Source organism: Strongylocentrotus purpuratus, unplaced genomic scaffold (genome assembly GCF_000002235.5).
Source record: "Strongylocentrotus purpuratus isolate Spur 01 unplaced genomic scaffold, Spur_5.0 spur5_scaffold_11, whole genome shotgun sequence".
NCBI classification, from domain to species: domain Eukaryota; kingdom Metazoa; phylum Echinodermata; class Echinoidea; order Camarodonta; family Strongylocentrotidae; genus Strongylocentrotus; species Strongylocentrotus purpuratus.
Window position 1 is genome coordinate 7,376,237 of NW_022145596.1, and position 22,808 is coordinate 7,399,044.

Consider the following 22,808-nt stretch of genomic DNA (forward strand, 5'->3'; position numbering starts at 1 on the left):
AAATCCTTGCAGAAGTCAGTGTTAAATGACGTCCTCTTTGACTATTATACAATTGAAGTGAATTTTGGCCTTCATATTTGTTGGGCTCCTAACACTTTAGAGAGGATTTAACGATTACTGTCAGCAAAACAACGCTGGTACAAACATAAAAATGTCCATACTAGTCCAAAGCCAGAATCACCCATGGAGGCTGTTAATCTCGTTTTTTAACAGGTTCTTTTTCAATAACGCGTTTAGAAAATCAACAGGTATCAACAACCTTTCCGTAAACTTAATGCCGATAATACATGATAACCATAGTTGAATTATTGAAGAAGAAAAAAAATGATGACACTGATCGATGCTTATAATCTTTGCACTGCATTGCGTTTACTCCACCCCTAAAAACAATAATACAGCCGGCGTCCTTAGAAGCCAATGAGCCATTAGTAATTGTACTTGATTGCAAAAGGCTTTTAGTCAAATGGATCTATACCCCACCCAAGAGCAAACCAATTAATTTGTCAGGATTATGCATAATTTGCATACGATATAGGGCGGTGCCAGACGATTATTGCTTTCCATCTATATGGAAGGCAATATCGTGTATTAGTTCTGCATAATGTGTCAAGTATAATGGTAAAGAGATATTTAGTGTATGCCGTATATATGGAACATTTTGGACTTTGTTTTCTGGCCTACTGATTTTTAATTGTTGAAAATTGATGTGTGGTCAATTTAGTGAAACCGTAAACAAACATTACTTAGTGGTCATATCAAGTGATTTCAAAAAGAAATAAAACATAAAGCAATACTTTGTTGAACATCTTAAATGTTATCACGACATAACTCGTATAAAGGCAAACTAAACAGAGAGACAGGAGAGATAGAGAGAGAGAGAGAGAGAGAGAGAGAGAAAGAGAGAAAGAGAGAGAGGGAGAGAGGGAGAGAGAGAAAGATAGATAGAAAAGAGGGAGACAGACAGACAGACAGACAGACAAAGAAAGAGGAGAAATAATAGAGAAATCGTAATCAATCAGACAAACAATCTAAGAATGGTAAATTATTTCAAATGAACAGTATCTGATCTTTCAGTGTGAAAAGGCAGACAAATAACACAAGGAACAGAAATCTTTTTTTTGTATCAATATTTTCTTCTTCTTTATTTTGTCTGAGTAAAACTTTTTACTGTCTTGATGTGTTTACATGTATTACCACATCAGGCTGTAAACCAGTACAAAATCAACAAAAACAATCAAATTTACAAACCAAAATATCAAATGTAACAATTTTTTACAAAAATTTAACTTTCTGACACTTTTTGAATACCAATAGCTCCATAAACAAGTGTTCAGTCATGAATATATCATGCAAAAAATTCATGATACATAATGTGCAGTCCTCCGTTGAATATCATGACTTTAGCCATTAAGAACGTTGCAAATAATTATATATATCTAAGCAAATATACATTACAAGCATTTAAACTGTATAGTTACACTATCATTAGCCTTGGAATGTCATTCATCATAATGGGTTTCTGAATAAATACTTACATTTACGTATTAACCGGTAAAGACAAGGCTGTTATGCCAGTGCTGTGTAAAGTAAATGTCTATTTACGTATATCATTCATGTTCTTGATAAATATTTTATGTTCTCATGTCCATATAAAAAACAGAGCATTTTTTTATTTTAAATTTTTAACATATTTCACAGAACTATGACTATGACTTAAGGCAAAAATGCAGTAGAGTATTTGTACAAATATCTGTACATTGTGTTTAAAAAAACCCAGTAATGCATGATACTTTCATGATGATAACATGTATTTCAAAGTCTTTTGGATACATGTTTAGTGAATTGGAGTGTAAATGTAAATTGATATACTAATACATTTAATATAAATACATGTATAATTAATATTATCATTATTCATCATTATAAATATGCCTTTGTTTGTGAGAAACAAGAAATCAGTATAGTTTAGGCCTACCTGTTCATACCTCTTAATTAAGATTTTAACAACCTGACCATGTGCTCATATGATATAACCCACAAGAAGTAATATCCCTTTTTTTTGGGGGGGGGCAAATCTTTAGCTGTTGTATGAAAATATTTAATTGCTGTTGGTTAGTATTCAACTTATTTTTCTTTCTTACTTCCTGCAGCAAAAAATATAATTGTTCCCCTCTGTTGGCAAATTTGGTTGGGCACCCCATTCAATTTTTGTAAGGAGGCCCCTAATGAGCGCCATAACCTTCCATACGCCATGCAAGTTCCATAATAGTCTATACATGCATTCAAATTTATTCACGCATTTCCTGGTTCAAATCCTGGTTTATACACAATAGTTACGACTGTTAGACGTATAGATAAAAGAGGAAATACTTTTTTTAAATAAAAAAGTTTGAATAGATGCAAACAAAATCCTAGCATTCAGTGATTGAACGATTCAACAATCACTAATAACACACCTGCTATTCAAACAATATAGGACGAGGGCATGGGCTTTGTGTACATGCACAAAAAGAGAAGAACATACACTGATCAAATTGCATGAGACTTGCATTTGAAAGGTGATTTGGATTACATATAGAACTGAGTCATTGTTAGTTAAAGGTGATACTCCTTGCTTTTTCACTATTTCACAAGGGAAAATATGATATAACTGCTTCCGAATCAATTTGAATATGAATGAATACAGGTTTTAAGAATCAAGTTTAAAAAATGTATCTACTGAATACCCACAGAAAATCTAGAGCAATGGTACATAGAATTTGTAATTTTTGGGAAACAGTTAATCCTTTTCCTGAATACAATTACCATATTTGAACATTTGCACTGACAGTTATGATTGTACATATCCAATTAATTTGGAACATTTTACTATTCTTATGTCAAAAAAGAAGTAAATATGCAGCAAATTTGATGAATAAATTGGCATTTCAAAAATAATCATGAAGTTGTTCCTTTAAAAAATGTTGAGGAATTACATGTAATGATGTTCAAACAATACAATCATGTTTGAAGAAGAAAGAAAAATATCCCAAAATACATTAAAGCATTTGTGATACAAGAATATGTTTATTCATTCTCCCTAATGCCTTAAGTACACAATACATTACATTACTCTGATTGATGTAGAGAAAAGATTAAAGATTTCAAAACATTATGATGTCTCATTACTCAATATTTTGCACCTTAAGATTCTATTTCCATGAAGACAACAGTTGGGGGCAAATGAAAAACACATTTTAGTTAAAATGTTGATGATATTTGTGAAGGTATACTCCCCCTACTCTTATTTCTTTTTAAGGCATCAGTATGAGTTCAGCTCTGGAGTCAAAAAGATTTATTTTTCATGGAGTCACTTCCTGGTTTCGAAATTCCTTTTCATCAAGTTCAAATCTGGTTTTCCATACCATGTAGATCATGGGAAACAGCTAGACATGCACATAAATTCTCTGTACATCTATGAGTGTAACCACAATTCTTTTAAATGTGGGATGGAGGGGGGGGGGGGGGGGGGGTAGTGAATGTGACAATAAATAATATTGATTAGAAGGTGGGACAACAGTTGGTTAAATCCAATAAGCCTAAAAAGGGGTTCATTGGAGCTCTGTACGTGCTGCATACAATATGAAGCATAATAAAAACTGAAGATGAGCGTAATTTCAGACTATAGAAAAGGAAGAAGAAGAGCTAATATTTGCTGACACCTAGTACTACCAACAGGATTCTAGTGCGCCAACAAATTAAGGCATATGTTGAGAAATATCTTAAACCCAATTATTTGGGGGTTGGGGCAATTGCCCTCGAGCCCCTACTTTTGGCTACACCGATGTGTACAACTTTCAGACAAAATTCCAGCAAGAGACATGTAACTGGTATAACTGAGATGGTCATTGTATAATCTTTGTTAACTCTTTCAGCAGATACACCTGCTCTTGTCAAAGTAAATTGCTAGAAAACAAGAAACATCTTCTTCATGCTACATCAATATGCAGATACAAGTAAGCTGGGGTTTTTAAGGTATTAATTTTATGCCTATTTTTATCAATTTTGAGACCAAACTTCCTTCAAAACCAGATAGACTTAATTTTCTTTTGAAATCACAAAACAGAAACTGATAATTAAATTTCATAACTTATCAAAATACATGTACATTGTGACCCCAAGACTTAAGCAAGTTATAGGGAAGCTTTAGGCAAACATTTTTGAAACATTTTTTTATAATGTATCAGTTCCTGACGAAACAAACAATTTGTTTCTTTTAACACAAGAGGATCTCAGAACTAGATTTTAAATAGGATGAAAATGAATAAAAGGAACTCCAAATATATAACTTGGTTTCATAATCCCCAACAATGCAATCAATCTCTTTTTTCTCCATGCAAAACACAGAAAATGTCATTTTCTGAAAAAAGCAGACACAGGGCAAATATGATCTTTGGATCTTTGAGAGAGGAGGAGGGGGGGGGGGGGGGGGGGTGTTAATAGCTTACTCATTCATGACATGAATTTGACTGATGTAAGATGGGATTTAGAAGGGGAGGATTACTTGCGAGTAATTGATGACTAACTGGTATGACAAGGATGTGAAGAGTGTCTATGATGATGGATCTTGTTACTGAAATAGCTTCAAGTAGGTCCAAGTATTCTTAACATGAACTTGAAAAGTAAGCACCTCTTAAACGTTGTCAAGACTCAAGAACTATTGTCCTACTATAAGGACGACTACATATTCAAATACAGGTGTATACAAGTCATGTTGAGGATTAAAAATGATACTTGTGTCTTTGAGTTATTATTAGTTTTTGAGGGTTGATACCAGTTCTTTTGAGAGCCAGAAGGGCGTTAAATCCATGTTGGAGGATGTGATTAAATGTCCTTCCGGCTCTATAAGCATATTAAAGTTTCCTTGAAAGGGAAGAAGAGCCTTAGAGATCTGCTAAGATACTTTCAAAGCCTTGTGATTCTCACTGTTCACTGATCCCCATGTTCTTATTGTTTTCAAGTGTATCATCCAAAAAATACTTCATGCACAAAGGGTTCTTACCATACAATTCTAGACAACTAACCATGCACAAAAGCTATGAAACTTTGTAACAGTGTCAAAGTCACTCTGAAGCTAATCAGTATTACCTTGGTTTTATCAAGAAGCTTAATCCTACGTCCTTTGTCATAATCAACAAAAACTGACACAAGGCTGACAATGGGCCCAATTTAACCTGACATTACCCTCAACATTGGTCAGTTCAGAGTCGGTTTGAAGAAATATTCAGCTGATTTTGATTCAATGAATGAGCATGTGCCTATCAAAAGGACGTTTTAAACAGAGGCATTGCTAGTTGTGTATTCGTAATGCTGCTTGCTGCTAACGACCTTTTGTGAGGCACATAATTATAATCAAGCAGTATGAAATATAATTATGTCCAAATTTGCATCAGCATATAGTAGATATTTGGAACCATCTCAGATATAAATATGCCATTGCAAACTCTAATATCTTTACAAAAAATCTGCATACATAATCATAGCTGTTAATTACAAAATTAAGCAATTATGTACTTCATATCTTAGCAAAACTTAGTATATACTGAGTAACATGCAAGTGATTACAAGAAGTATATATATCAAAGTTTGGCAAGGTGTTCCATTAAAAAATTCTCTTATTTCCATCTACAACATCATCAAATAAATAAGAGTATGCACCTTTCCCTGTATCATTAACATGTCCCGTTTCAGAAATTCTAAATAGGATATTTCATGCTATATATATTTTACAAATGTACAATGTATAATTGCAAGGCATTTGATACAAAGTGATTAGGTATTTTATACATGTAGGACAAGGCCTCTTTGCAAACTTTATGACAACATAATATTTATTCTTTTGTTCATACAGTGTCTGAATGTGCTTCCAAAGAACTTTGGAAATGATTGCCCCACCCTTAGTTGCAGCGACTAGGGCACAGTACATTTTAATGAATGAATCCTACAACTGGTTGAAAGAGTGGAAAATGTGGATTTGAACCCAAAACCTTGGCATCCCTAATGAAGTGTTTGAAGAAAAACAAACTTCATGATAGATCCTAGCTTTACCTAAATGCAACTCATTTTGTGATGCATGGATAATAGAAAAATATTTTGTGATCTGCTTTTCCCTACTTGTTTTATATTCTTGATATGGTTGGTTGTATCTCATCAGGAGTAAGGCACTCACTTACAAAAGGAAAAAGGTAAAGCATGGAGACATCAGTAAAATATACAACTGGTATTCCTATAATGACTGTTCAGTCTTTGCATGCAATCTCAATCAAAAATTATAAATGCCAAAACATCTATTTTTTTATAGATGAGCCCCTGAATTTAATCATCTGACATTGTAGCAGCATTACTATATTTCAAGCTGAATACACTCTACAATAGAAATATCAAACAAGAATCTAATTTATCAGTGTTAGTTAGATTCTAAGAAAAGAAATGACTGATCATGACTGAGGCATGTAAGGCGCTGAGTGAAAGACGAGACATAATTAAAGGTTTACAACAATATGATGTATACAAATAGAATTGAAGAAGAGCAGTGAATAAAAACGTAGTAAAGCTTTCATCTGGCATAAGTCAGAATAAACTGCAAGAATGAACAAAAAGTTAAAATTGGACAATACCAACAGAAAGTAAGTATTCTTTATCCACCGTTATTCTTCAATTTTGTGGTACAAATTATCTCTTTAGTATACAAATATATGGTATATATAAATATATATATAAGTTTATACTTTTAAATCTATTTTTCCAGAATATACAATAGAATCAACTGCAGAAAAATGACAGGTTTAACAAAAATACACTTTGCACGACAATCACGCTCACAACATGAATTGCATATACTGCACAGAAACATACAAAATATTCAATTTTTTAATCATTTTAATTTCAAAATACTTAATAAGAAAATAGTGTATGTGCTATTTACAATAGAAATAAGAGTTAGAAATAAGAAATTAGAAAGGACTTCCATTTTGGGTGGATGAATCTTGTGTGCTATATTTTGGTTCTAAACATTATGAAACCCTCATAACATGTATTCTTTCAACTTAAGTTACATGAATATCTATCTACCTGTAAATATCGTTTTCTAGTGTTGGTTTGAAAATTTAAGTCCAGAGGCAAAACAGATATATGAAAAATAACAATTTTAAAAATTTGGCATATAAATAGGCTCTTAAAAGTGGAAAATGTTCAGCTATGTTCTATAAAAAAACTCCTCTTGACATATCAATTTAAGATGGGGTAAATTTGTAAAGAAATCCTTGCACAAAACTGAATATGAAATTTCAATAGCATCTTTCCACAAATAGGCTGCCCGGAATACCTACACATTTAATATGCAAACTTGAGTTTTTGCCTAGATTATTCAAGACATTATGTCTCAAATTTCATAATTGAATAAAGACATATTACAATGTCATTGAACAATAACAATCAAGTCTTTGTCTTTATTGGGGTTTTTTTAGGCTAGATACAAAATAACTACATTTCCTTGCAATAATAGATACTATGATAAAGCTCCTGACTAAACTCTTTTATTTACAATCATATGCACATAGATTCTTACACAAAATTGAATTCAATTAATAATTATAAATTTTAAGTATAAAAAATAGCCTACTGCCTGTGACACTCCGGGCACTTCTGTAGGCCATTCTCATCGCAGTACGAGCATTTGAGCGCTATAAAGGAGTCTGTCCAGTTGTTACGTAATAACGACTTCTTGCTACCATTGCAAAATGTACAGGGTATGTAGCGATGACCGCCGCACCCATTGCAGCTGATCATAGGATTGTGCTTCTGTAAAACAAAAAAACCAAGAAAGAAAGAAAACGGTGATTAGGGATAGCTATAACATAGACAATAACATTTTTTAATGACAGACTATTATTACTTTTGAAAGGATGAACAGTGCACAATTCCCTTGTAAAATTTTTGGAAAACAGATTGATTAATTTCAAGCAGGAATATTTGATTATTTGCTTATAACCCTTTGAGCTTAGATTCATTTTTGGGTTACATCATTTCAGTTGTTGAATTAGACCCCTTTAACTAATTTCAATAATATGTAAATAATTATGTCATTCCCTTAAAATGGAAACAATCTACATGTACTGTATGTAAAAGCTCTCTAAGATAAGATGTACTTTGGCACCAGATATCCGTTGAAAGTATTAAACTGTCAGAATTAATCCAAAGGTATTAATTGCATATAAATATATAGGGATGGACATTGTTTCATATCCTAAACTGATGTTTGGTCCAAATCACATTCATATTTTTCCAAGGTCACAATCACATGTACATGAAGACAGTTCGTAAATTTTCTTCAAATCAAGGTATTCAAGTTTATTTCCACATTTGGTTAAAAACAAAGAAATACAATCAATCAACAAAGATTCATAATAATTGTCTTCTATTCATAATGTAGTGGGAGTAACAAAGGCTAACAGGCTAACAAAGTTAATTCCCAGACAAAATAATGAAGTGCAGGTATTTCCGAATGATACAAGAATAGGATATATTGTTGTCTTTAATAGGATAATATCTGGAAAGTATGAATGCAAAGACTTTAAAGGAATCAACCTAGAATTTTTTTTAATTTAACCTTGTCGATCCATCACCTTTTGAAACATGTGAACAGAACATGATGTATCAGCTCATGATCTCTATGGAATATGGTATTAAAAGTGCCCTTGAGCTAGACTTGAGTTATTTTCTTGAATGTCTTTCTGATTGTGTTTCTAATACAATGGGTGTCTTGGCACATCAGAGGATATCTATGTTTAGATCTCAGTGGTGTCACACACATACTCATTGTGAAAGCAAAAATGTCATGAATTGTAAACGACAACCATTCCCATGGCAAGAAACTCTTATAAATCACAACTTAAAGCTAAACTTGAGTTCTGGTAATGCGATTGCATTGTGAAAGAAAAGGTGTGGAATGGATCAGAAAAGTTGATCATATAGCATGTAAGTAATGGTGTGTAATGCAAGGTTCTGGAGTCATCAAAATCATCATAAATTTGGCAGAGTCTTGGTAAAGTAACAATCACTTACACAGAAAGATGTGTATGGGACAACACACATGGTGTCGGGGCTAGTACTACCCTGATTTCCTTATCTTTCTATGCTCATTACTCAGCCAGTATACATTTTCTTCCAAAATTGTTTGGCACATGACATTTATTTGTAATATTGAACATTCAGTGTATAAGTTTCGTTAGATAATGTGAGAATTCTTTTTCTTTTTTTACCAGAACTCAAGGATATCTTTAAATTCAGTGTTGAGTCAATATTATTGCGGTTGAATCCTTAAGTAGCAGAAAAAAATGAACCACTTCTGAAATTCACGAACTTTTCATGCATGCGACCATGAACGTCTGGATTACTGTACTCAATTGACTGGATGTGCACATTCATGTGCACCTACTTCCTTATCTATTCTATGCGATACAAATGAATGAATTCTAACTCAGCCTTGGAGTAGACAAAGCTTATCCTAGCTAAGTCATTGATAAAGAACACACGTCAGTCGTGCAAGAAACTTGACAACAATAGACATGTAAAGATATGCTGACACATCCCGGTTCATTAGGTTGTGCACAATAGATATGAATTAAATTAGGAAACAAAACTGTAACAAAGAATTAAACAAATTTTATTTGAATTTGCAAGGTTAACAAAATAGTTACCCCCTTGTTTGTTTGCACAAAGATAATGTGATATATGTTCATGTCCCAGATTATTATGAAACTAAGAGATATACTGACAAATAAAATAGACAAAAGAAAAATAGATTGGAGGTTGGAAGATAGAAGGAGAGATAGGGAGAGAGAGAGAGGGGATAGAGAGAGGGGATAGAGAGAGGGGGGAGGAGAGAGGGAGAGACAGAGGGGCCAGAGAGACATACAGAGGGGTTGCAAGTGACACACCTGGCACTAATCGATATACGGTACTGAAACATATGGAGAGAAAGAGAGAGAGAGAGAGCAATTAAGAGGGTAGAAGCAGAAACAACCAGGGACAGAGAGATATAGTAAATGAGGGCTTAGAAAGATACAGAGATAGACACATAGAAAATAATGAAATCAACATTTTCCTGCAGAAAATAATAAAGAAAGAAAACAAAATTGAGCTAAAGAAATTTGGAGGGTGGTTTGATATATAATTTTCACAAAAAGAGTTAATCTTTAATCATTGTGTGTGGGTATTCCTCTGCGTTTACTGTTTATCATACCATGGACCTGCATGTGTATGTTTGTTGGTATAAGCAAGTGTAAGACACTTGACATAGTAGAGCTAAAATGTAAGACATTGATTCTTCTAACAAAACAAAAAGTTGTTAAACCCCAAAGCCGATGTAACAAGTAGTTCCTGCATCATAACATTGACAAAAATCCACTTGTACATTGTGTATCCGTCTTCAGCCACAAACATGCAGTGACACATTCCGTCCAAACTTTGAGGGGGTCATTTGCATTGTAAATTAGCAGTGATGCTTTGACCGAGTTAGGTATTGATCGATGGTCCAGGAACGGAACAAAGACTTCATGGAACACAATAACAACCACCTATAAGAGAGGGGGGTCTGTGTTGTATAGGCCCATAAAGAAAGTATATCTATGTACAGAGTATGCATGAGTGGTTAAGTACTGAGCTAGATGACTTGCATCGACTATTATCAATTGTCTCTCTTACAACTAGGTCTTTTGGCAATTCCTTTGAAGGGAGCAGGTACAGTATACCAAAACATGGGAAGATGATGCAAAACAGGTCATTATTATCTTGAAGTTACTTTACTATATCACCATCATAAAAAAAAACCTGAACTTATACAGTAGGCAACATAATGATTGGATTTGTGGGAATGATGAGGTGATATAGATGCTTGGAATTTCGCCCCAAACCTCAAATCAATATCGGTTGTTATTGACCATGCTTTCAAATTAGCTGGCATTATAACAGTATAGCAAAAAGCCTTATCGACTATAGGATACTTTGTAAAAAATAATGGGCAAACAAATAGGACTCTCTTCTTTAGCACATATCCTCAGTTATGTTCTTTCATTTTAAACTTACTTTTCTGTTTCTGACTTGACCAAATCACCTTTCCCTTTTCTGTGCTAGCTTGATCTCTATCTCATTTATCCTTCTTACAGCATAAGTTGTTCACAGCCACATCACTAATGATGAGCTTTCATACTATTTATTTCATCATCGATCTGCTTCTCACTTTTGCTTTATTCTTCTACAAGTTTATCCTTTAATACATATCTCACATCGTTCTCCCACTTCCTTTTCTTTTCAAGAATTTCTATAAATGGAATTTAATAAAATTGACATAATTTGACAATCGAGTCATTCCTGTTTCTTTCATCAAAACCAGTGAACAAAATCATTTCTTACAAATTGTGACTAAAATTTGCCCTTGCATTTTTCTTTTTTTTTTAAATACAAAGACAGACCTGCTATTCCCAGTGTTATTTTTATTGTATACTACTGTCAACACTTATCCAAACAGGCAATTTCACAGGTGAATTCCTTCTTTCATCCAAAACAGAAAATGAAGATAAATGACTATAAAAGTTGGAATGCCAAAGTTGCATTTTTAATTGTAATTTTACTACCTGCCATCAAGCTTGAATACCTTTCTTGAAAAGAAAAAACAAATTATCCACAGTGAAGGATGGTATAACTAATTTGTAGTCCTGTCATTTTATGCCATGTTTTGGAAAAATATGTCATTTTACTTTGATGGGTTTAAACTTTAACATACAAAAAATAGTTTGGAATTTCTCTCTCTTTTTGTATTTTTTTCAGAGTTTTATGATTTTCTTCCCATGTCATAGTCTTCATATCGCTTGCCGGAATCCAGAAGGGTGTTAACCCTGTGTTAAAGTACATGTAGATGGCTAAACACCCTCCTGGCTCCAAACAGACGATATAATCCTACCAGTCCACAAGTGCTGAGAGCCAGAAAGGCGATAACTCTATGAAAGGTGCTATGTATTAATTAGCATCCCTCTGGCTCTCAGCAGACTTTTCCATTCGTCCATTTCAACGATAAAACAGGTGCCAAATCCTAGGGAAATAAATGTACTGGGATTTCTTTAATTTCCTGAAAAAAAGTTTTTGTTTCTATCGTTTTCGTCTGCTGGATGTGACGTTTGGTTGGAGAGCATTCTTACCTCAAATCTTTTTAGAATTCTCCTCAATTCTCCGCTTTCGTTGAGTTCTTCCAGTTTCCTCAGATCCTAGAAATGGAAAGAATACAAAATATAAAAGAGTTTAATTTAAAGGGCAATGTTAATGAAATAATCACAAGTAAATGTCAAGATGTCTTGGAAGAGAGAGAGAAGGGAGGGAGGGAGGGAGGGAGAGAGAGATATAGAGAGAGAGAGAGAGCTAGAAAGAGAGAGAGAGAGAGAGGTAGAAAGAGAGAAATAGAGAGAGAGAGAGAGAGAGAGGGAGGTAGAAAGAGAGAAAGGTAGAAAGAGAGAAAGGTAGAAAAAGAGAAATGATCTTACGAAATATAAAAATGCAAATTTAGATCTCATTGTTGTACTTTCTCAAAGGTTACTGCATGTAATAAAAAGAAATTATTATTTTGTCTAATAGCATAATAATAACATAGCTAAGGACAATCTACAGGTGTATTGTACCAAATATTATACTGTTGATGGATGTCTAAAAAGCACACTGAACTGTAACTGTTATAGAAGACATACAATAAGCACTGATGACAGATATAATCAAATATTTAAAGACTTAATTATTACCCCAAAATCTGATGTAACTCGGCGTAATAAATGAAATGGTTAAAAAAGCAATCATTTTACTAAACAGATCCTGCTACCAGTCTAATTAAAGATTTGAAGGTTACATAAATGGAGATACAAAAATTCTGCCCCTGCATCGGCATCACGTATTGAATAACCTTGAACTAACCATTTCAATAGACAGAATACACGCTGTGCTGTATTGGAGTGTCAAAGTCATTTTACACATTCCATTTAGCACCTGTATGGAATATTGCATACGCACTACGCAGGCCTACTAAAATGTGTATTATAAATTGTTTTTCTTGTAACTAGGGTAAAGGAATGGTAAAATATAAAAAGAGACATTAAATGAGTTTCTGAGACATAATTGTGTACTAGTAATTCTTTAAAAGAGTTATAAAAGCAGAAAAGGTATTGTCTATGATATACACATGTACATGTAGGCCTATGTAATTCCAATTTAACTGACCTATATACATGTGACTTTAAAAGTGTTTTTTGAATGGGAAATACTGCATTATAAGTGCTAATTTTTATGTAAATCTATTTAAAGAATTTTATAACACTTTGGCTATTTGAAGGCATAAAACAATATCCCAAAGCCTTTACTGATTAAAACTAGGCACAAACCCATTTAAATGAAAATGTAACTATCAGTACCCGGCATCATAAATAACATACAAATTAATAAGCTATACTAAATAGCCTTCTACAATGGCAACAAACCTAAATTCTCATAAAACATGCTTGAGAAATTCAAAATAAAATATACAGGTACATAGTGTACATGTACGATTGTAATCAATTTACCAATATTGTTTGTTAAATTGTCTTCATGTAGCTCTACATGTAGCTCTGTTTATGACCACATCTCATCAGAGATCACATAATTTGTCAATAAATATTCATTATCACGCCTTGCAGGCAGTTAAGTGTTGTTGCCATGACAACAATGCAGCTTCAGCAAAGCTTCCAACGTGTGAACTATCCAGTGAAAAAATCAATTAAGCTCTGCTTTGCAAGCTATGAATGTGTTGTGTGTTGGACTGGCAGTCTAATGAATTTGATTATACTGGACATGTATGTACATGTAGCCTTCGTCGACCAGGATAACATTCTGATGTAATTCATTCATTTTTTTTATTTCCATTAAATTTATTATAAAGATATCATCCTTTGGCATTGTAAATGAATAATATAATAATTGAAATTGTGAGAACCAAGGATTTTTTTTTCCATTGTTGTTTTTATTGTAAATAAAATGATAATTTTTTTTTTATTTTTTATAAATTACATTGTAAACTCATTCTTCCCTTTTCTCTAATCTACTTTCATCATGACTGCAATGCAAGTGCATGTTATCTCAGCTCAAGTTTGAAATACTTCTTTCCTTCGAAATGTAAACAATAGGTATATCATGTAATTCATACAATGGTTCTTGGAACAAAACATGATACATTTCTTGAGATTCCATAATACATATTTACATAATGATATGGAAAGATATTCAAACCAACATATATTTGACCTTCATGTTTCATGCAAAAGAATTTTATTGACAAATAAATCCTTTTCTAATTCATATATCCTCAGCACAAATAAAGAAGTATTTTGTTACAAATCTTCTTATCTGACTCTACCATAGATTTACTAACACATGTTGTGCCATTTTGCATGAAAAATTATTTGAAAAGGCTAGTATCCAAATACGAGTACGAATGTTGATAATAAATACATGCTGTTTCATAATCAAATATTCTCTGCTAAAATGAATATAATTCATCCCAAATGGATTTAGAAAACTATTTGTCACGACTCTGTTGATTTACAGGTTCATTTACTTTGCTATTTGTCAATAGACCATACCCTTTTCTTCCAATTCAAAAGAATATTTCAAATTTTGCCACATTCTGAGTCAAACAGTCATTACTGTGGCCTTGCTTAGCCTACTTCGTAAACGAGAGATAGTTTGTTCTAAGGGAGACAAGAATAGACTAAACTCCGCACCTTCTCTTTTCACCAGTGCATGCAAACAGACGGAACAAAAGACGACTGTGTGGCTGCATCAGAAAGCAAACAAAGGTCTGAAAACAGTGACAGGACTATGCATAATACATTAAGGAAGTAATGTACATGTACATGTACTAGGTAACAGAAATATTGTCGCTCACAATAAAGACAAACCTACTTTGTTGAAACTTATTTCAGACTTGTTTCTGATACGGGTAGAATTACACTTACAATAAATGCAGTTTATAATCTGTGTTGGCTCTTTTTTCCTCATTTCTTGCTCAAAATAACATGATACCATCTGCTGAAAGACAAAGGAGCTTTGAACAATAGCTTCATGCGTGTATGGACATTTAATTAATTAGCTTTTCATAAAAAGATGTATTTGTCTACATGATGTCTGCGGTTTAGGTTTAAAGGATAATCATTCATGGATATTTTTCAGTTTGTGTACACAGTGCCCTTCTTTTGGCAAACATCTTTTGAGGATATTTGTCAAAGGAATGGATTTAATCTTTTATCAAGGCTAATATCGAAAGATTACACGATAACTTTGGTGTGGGATTACACTATCTTAAAGCGGAAAAACAAAGGTACATGCATCTTGGGTTCATTTGTCACAAAAAACACCTACTTGTCAATCAGATTTTTACCGTAGTCGACTGGTTCAGTAAACTAATCCTTAAGATAAAAATTCAATCTATCTACATGTATAGTATAAAAACAAAATGGCCCATTTATAAAAACCAAATGTTGTTCCTCCGTTAATCATGTGTGTTAAAAGATTTACATGTGTATGATTTATAAAAAGATATATGATTTATATGTATGCTCCTCCCAACTCCTTGGTAAAGACAACTTTCCTTTGTAAATACATAATAGTTTTGTCTGTTAATATCAGAAAAAGAAGTAATTACAACAACAAAAAATTCTCTTGGCACAGACGCCCCCAACCCTCCCCATTAAACACTCTTATAAATAATGTTGTGCATTTAAACCCCTATCTGTTGAGAGCCAGAAGGGCATTAGCATAATGTTGAATGATATGTTAGAATGCCTTTCTCAGCAGGAATATTGAAGAAAAACAAAACAAAACAAAATAAAAGTAAACAAATAAGAAGTAAACAAAGAAAGAAGAAGAAGAAAAAAACAACTTTATCAATCCCCAAGCATAATGATTTCAACACTCACCCCAACTAACTCTCCATCTATAAAACAGATAGGCAGGTTGATATCTGCCGTGGTGCCTAGTCTCTCCTCCAGCTCATGTTGATGTTTTGCGTTCATGAAGAGATCCCGCTCCTCGAACCGCACCCTGTGGTTCTGGAAGACTTTGCGGACGTACTGGCAGTCTTCGAAAGTCTGTCGGATGATCCTTACGCTGGTCGTGTAGATGATTATCCTACCGACCTCATCTGCAGAGTTAACTACTGACGTTTTCTGAATAAAAGAAATTAAATTTAAATCAATTAAGTAAAATCATCGTGCCCGATGAAAATGTATCATAAGAGGCTGCAAAAAAGGTACATTAATCATAAAATATTGATTCAATGATTCAATGAAATTGAATAATTAATATCAAAGTAATATTAAAATGAATAAAGTAATTTTTTTTTTAAATTCTAATTTCAAAATCTCTAAATCAATATAGGCTTTGATACATGTACATGCACTCAGTTGTGGCTAAATACAGGTAGACAGTCATGTTAAGCCATGGGAAGTATTGACAAAGTATTATAACCATCATTGTTTTTAATGACAACTGAATATATTACAGATCAGAGAAACTAAAAATTATGTAAAACACTGGTCTATGAGTGACAGCTTTGATCAATTGCCCGCATTATATATGTAACATCAATTTAGGAATAAAGGTGTGTGTTATCATCTGTTGATCGAACCTGTACGAAATGGACTGGAAAGGAATTGGTGACATCACAATAACTTCAAATGCTTTCCCCTTGAATCACAACCTTCAATGCTTTTCATCAATATCTTTTCATGAATATGATTTAGATTTGAGCTGGAACGTAAAGATTTCAACACAAAGGTTGACATTGACAGAAAGATGAAAGCAGATAATTCCTTTTACGCTCACGTCAAGACTTGTTTGAATAGGTTTCCAAAATCCATTATTCTGCGCAAACAGATCCTGAGTTATGCGGGCTTGAAATGCAAATACACTTTGCACGCTTATACCCTTTTTTATAAAATGAGACATGTCTCCCAACAAAAAAAATCTATTTGATGCCTGTACCTTGAAAGTATTTCAGACAATACTTTGCATAAATCCAATTCTTATTCTAATTCTTATTATTACATTAACAGACATCATACATTTTTTTTATAAAAATTACCCCCAAAAAGAAGAAAAAAAATAAAATAAAAATAAAAGATATAAAGTTAAACAATAAATTAATTAATTAAAATAAAAAAAACAGTTTTTAAAAGAAAAGGAAGGATAAAGGAAAAATGTATCTGGGTTCATTACTAAGAATGATCTGGTAATAAAGGTGTACCGACCAATAGAATAACACAAAAATGACTTGTCTGAACCCCGACCCCCCCCCCCCCCCCTCAAACAAAAAATGTTCAAATGGATATGGTGGCAATTATGGGTAACAATCTAAAAATATGTCACTATGCAGACCCACTATATCACTTCCAAAAATTAAAACATATTTAAATATATACCAACATGGCAAATAATATAACTATAGGATATATATTTATATATATATATATATATATATATATATATATATATATATAGCTTTATAGGCCTACATGTACTAATGCAACTGAAAACTCTCCCTCACCAGGTACATGTAACACCCATGAATAAGTAATAGGGAAGGAGGCATACATTACAATTACTGATCCATTTCAATTCATAGATCAATCAAAGAGTTATCGATCAGAAAGAGGGAGATAAAGAAGGTACAGTCCTGACGTTCTCGCCAATTAATGGTGACTTATATTGGATACCGCTGCCTTTTCATTCACATACCGGTATATAGATACATGTACATGTGCATGTAGGCTACCCTCAGTACACAGAAAACATGGCACCCCCATGTACTGTACACAATTCTAATTAACTGATGATGAATGTTTAGTGTATACCGTATTCTATTTTTTGGAGTACTAAACAGACCTACTAAACACAAAAATAATTTTTAAATATCAATTTAATTTACCAAACACTTTTGTTGTTTTTTAATTTGAAGTGTTTGAAGTATTGTGATTGGAAATAATAGAGTCATAAATTGCTCAACTTGCGGAATGTGGAGCAACGGGATATGAAAAGCTGAAACGGATGGCTAAAGACCCAAGTACTTGGAGAGACACTTGAAGTAGAACTCTGATTGGGTCACTGAACCTGTCACAAACTGACAGATCACTATTGATGATGAAATTGCTCAACACTTTTGTTAGGTTTATAAATTTTAGCTTTACCAAATTATCTTCTTCTTTGGTGTTGGGTAAATTATGCATGTCTTAGTGGCAAACTCTCTATAAAGGCCACTCATGTTGGCTCCCACTTAAAGGAAATGTGTGTTACGGCCTGTCTAAAAAGGCTTCCTGTCTTCAGTGGCCAGTTTTTGTGTTACCCTTGATAGCCTTTATATACAGGTTTGATGGTATATATAGTGTTGCATGATATTTATTTCATATCATATACATGTACACTGTAATAAAGCAACATGATATTTATTGCTTATCATATACATGTATACACAATATAAGTGACATGATATTTATTGCATACACTGTACATGTTTATGTAACATGATATTTATTGCATATCATATCATTACGTGATCCTATTCACTGTTTTTATGCATTTCTTACATGCCCAAGAAGGGGCCGTTAAAGAAATACAAATCATTGTCATTGTCATTGTCATTCAGAATTTAAGGTGGGGGATTGATCTTTCATCCCTAACCTAGACCTGCCTAGCTATTAAAATATTTGAGGATTCCCTGCATTACAATGTCAATATTATGGCCAAGTAAAGTAACACAGTCATGTTTTATGGGGCTAATGATAATGAACCTTTATCATAGGCTGATAAGACAATCCAGACTATTTGGAATAAGAAGGTCCATGGTCTAAACCATCACAGAATTAGAATGGTCCCATTACACTGTCTGCACTCAGGATTGAAATCTTACAAAGAAGGAAACTTAAGTAATCTAGGAGTTACTTAAACAAAGATTGATCCAACTTTAGAACCATCAAATTATTTGTAAGGTTGTCATTAAAGTGTATGAACTTAAATAAGGACAAAGCTCAAATATCTAAATATATAATAAAGGAGTGGTTACATCTACTAAATTCACATTCCCATTAAACATGTATCTAACCTCAATTCAGGACAAAGCCAAAAAGCTTACTTGTCTGAAATCCTTCTTGCATATATTAGATTATAAGTGTGGATAATGGGTTCTCTAAAAGTCTTAATAAAATGATTACTATAATATTTTACAGCCAATGTTAAATGCTAAGAGAAAGAAAGGCATCAAAGGATTAGTTTCTTCTTTTAGGAAGCTATGAGGAAGCTAAATATTGGTTGCTGGGTATTAAGTTCATACATGCAATGGTGTCTTTAACTCTTTCACTTGAATAATTATGTAAAATTGGGATTTAAAACGCCCATGCCTATTTCCATTCTTTTCTTTTTTTAAATGATAGAACCCCAATGGTAATAAGCTGATAATCACCTTTCATATCTTACCTTGTCAAGGTATATATATTTTTTTCTCTTTCTCTTTTAAATTCATAATGTAAGTGTAATTAGCAAATAAACTTAATCAATCAACAACAAAAACACCATTTAAAATACTCTTTGAAAACTTGTTAAGCAAAGTCTAGATTCATGTCATTAAATGATGGAAAAGGGGTTGAAACATTCAAAGTTGAAGGCTTATTGATGGCTCCCGACCATGACTACTGTTTCAACTGCCATGCCAACCAGGCTGAATCACCCATCATAACCACAGAACACCCTAATCCAACTAACCCAAATGTTTACCACCCAAATAGATCCATGTTTATCCTAATTCCTTACCCTCGCACTCCCACTCTATCTCCCTTTTCTACTCTCTCTCTCTCTTTCTCACCCTTTTCCCTTTTCTCTCTCTCTCTATCTCTGTTTTCCCACCCTTCCATCTTTCTCTCGCTCTCTTCATCTCTTCTATCTCTCTCCCTCATCCAACCATCTTCTCTCCTTCCCTCATATACTTTTAGAGTGTTTACTGGTTGTGACATAAAGGTTATACCTCCCTTATTCTACATCTCTCTCTCTCTCTCTCTCTCTCTCTTTACTCAGTGACTCTTCATGTGCATATGGGTGTGACACATCACTTTCCACATATTGACCTCATATTAACTTAACTGGGTACATAGACAAAGTTAATCTTCTGCCTTTAGTCCATAAATACCTTCTTTTTAACCTTATTTTAAAGGATGCCTCTATCTATATTTGATGTCCTTTTAAGAGATACTATTTAAAAAAAATTAACCTTCTTTCCTTTTGCATTTGCATGCTCCCAGGATTTGTTTTTTTGGGGGGAGGGGGGGGGGTGGGTGTCATAATTTTTATGAAAATAAGAATCATTCAGTCAATACAACTGTTAAGGAATTAACTACTTTTTAAAAGTAATACCAATTATAAACATTTTCCACTAAATTTGAAATTATGGACATTGGACAATGTCATGAAAATCTTCATTTTCATAACCTACATGTACCGGTATGTCAAAGTTAAACCTCACTTTGTACAGCCTCCTGAATAAAATAGAAACAAACCATGATATCCCTTTTATCTGTTTAATTATCTTCAAGTTGATGTGAGCCATAATTATCATCGTCAATCAATCAACAACAAAAAAGCAGGTCAGCATACATCAGGATTATTGAATTGTCACTCCGGTTGCTCCGGTGTCACTTTCCTACTCCAATAATTCATAGGATGCTGGTGGAATAAGCCCCCCCCCCCCCCCCTCAAGTACATGTGTACCTTTTAAAGAAGATCTCTCCACACACACAAAACCCATTTGCTACCCCCCCCCCTGCTTCAATTTACAAATTTAGATAATCCTTTGGGGTTACAGATTTGCTCTTGAAATTGGGTAATACATACTGTACACGTACCATCCCTTCTTCATTGTACAAACATTTTGTATACATCTGAAGTTTTAAAAACTGACTGATAAAAGTAGGGCCTATATGATATACTTGGATAGAAGATCATTAAGATCCTCTGCTTTAATTTATATGTCACTATACCGATATATGTTTTTATTAATAACATGTATCTATTATATTTTAGTGTTTATAATATTCATATCTCATGAAACATCATATTTATGTCTATTGATATTTATTTTTTATAATAATATATAAATTATAATACATAATATATTTTCATGATCTATAAGACATGAAGGTGTAAGCCTATATATGGAATTACAGCAAAATGTGCTTATGTAGGGAGATCTGAGTCAGTCTAGTATTATGTTCACTTGGTCAGCTCTCCGTCTTTGGCTACAAACTGACTCAGACGGACCCCGGTTCAAAACCGAGTCACGATTATGATTGATACTGGACACATCTGTAAAAACCCAAATTACACTCAAACACTCTAGGCATATTTTCATACACACCTGTACAATCATGTATTTATATTTTGTATTCTTTTTGAATTACTTCACCATTTGTTTGAAGAAAAAAAGGAATTATGAAGAATGGAATATATAATATTCATAGATATATCACCATATTATGTATGACAGGAAACACAAAATACAGTTTTAAAATTCATTTGACAAAATACTAATATTATACAAACCTTTTTATTATCCAGTGGTTTAAACTCGAAATTGGCTATGCCAGCCCTGACCCTATTTTTGACACCTCTCACTGTCCCCTTCACGCTCTTGATATCAACACCATCGCCACTCGCCAGACCTCGCCGACCCACAAACCTCAAAGTTCTGTTCTCATCCTCTGGCGTCTTTGTGGGCGATTTCAAATTCTCGTTCACATGAAATTGCATCTGAGGCTGATATTCGTTATTATTCTCACGGCTGTTGTTGGTGTTGATTGTCATATTTTTCGGCTTCTTTTCATGGGCAGCGAACGCCTCTGGAACGTGCAACTGCATCGGAAAACCACGGCAGAGGTGGTCTGTAAAAGACGAAGAAGATGTAGACATTGAAGATGAAGATGGCGAGCTCGGTTCGTCCGAGGAGACTTTCATTTGCTGAAAATAAGTGTCTAGATCCTCCTGAGACTCGATGTAATATAATCCGGACTCGCTGATGGGACCCATTTTTTTGGATCCTCTACCCCTGGGTGTAGAAGGCGATGCCATCGCGACAGGAAGATGGAATTAGGGAACAAAAAACGTACACTCAACAAGTAAAAACACTTGTTACGTCCACTGTAGTTATAAACCGGTACACCATATAAATTTATGCACTCTCACACGGCGACGCCACAACAGTAACTAATGCATGCAGCTAATATGACAGTTGGCGTTTACATTGTGCTCTGTGTTGTCGAATGCTAAGATTCGGATGGATGCATACCGCCAGGGGGCGTTGTGAAGATTCAGTATAACAGTGGTATCAGTGCGTGGAACGGAATTGTGAATAAGGGCTTGAGAGGAGAATAAAGAAGCCTTTGTGATGTGACGGAGTTCGTTTACGTCAAAGTCCGAGAACGCGTATTTAGGCGATCGATAAATGTATGGCTGAACTCTACGAGTACAAAATGATCATGATTGAATGACCCGTAACGAGTTTAGTGGGAATTTAATGAGGAAATGAGGGTTAGAAGACGGACATGGATTTCTAAGAAGGACTTGTTGCTAAATTGGATTGGAACGTGCTTCGATGTCGATGGAGCAAATCTCCTATCCCCTAAGTTATCCAAATCATGCTCACTGCCCCCCCCCCCCAG

General features: G+C 33.8%; 1 protein-coding gene across 1 annotated transcript; it reads right to left on the bottom strand.

Annotated features, from left to right (window-relative positions):
* Positions 1 to 5,276: 5,276 nt before the first annotated feature.
* LOC580238 (glutaredoxin domain-containing cysteine-rich protein 1) lies at positions 5,277 to 22,426 on the bottom strand. Its single transcript, XM_030980520.1, has 4 exons — positions 21,694 to 22,426; positions 16,029 to 16,277; positions 12,234 to 12,299; positions 5,277 to 7,839 (listed from the first exon to the last, which is right to left on the bottom strand). Exons 1-4 carry the CDS (start codon positions 22,216 to 22,218, stop codon positions 7,657 to 7,659), a joined length of 1,023 nt encoding a protein of 340 aa, XP_030836380.1. The 5' UTR covers positions 22,219 to 22,426; the 3' UTR covers positions 5,277 to 7,656.
* Between the last annotated feature and the right edge of the window lie 382 nt (positions 22,427 to 22,808).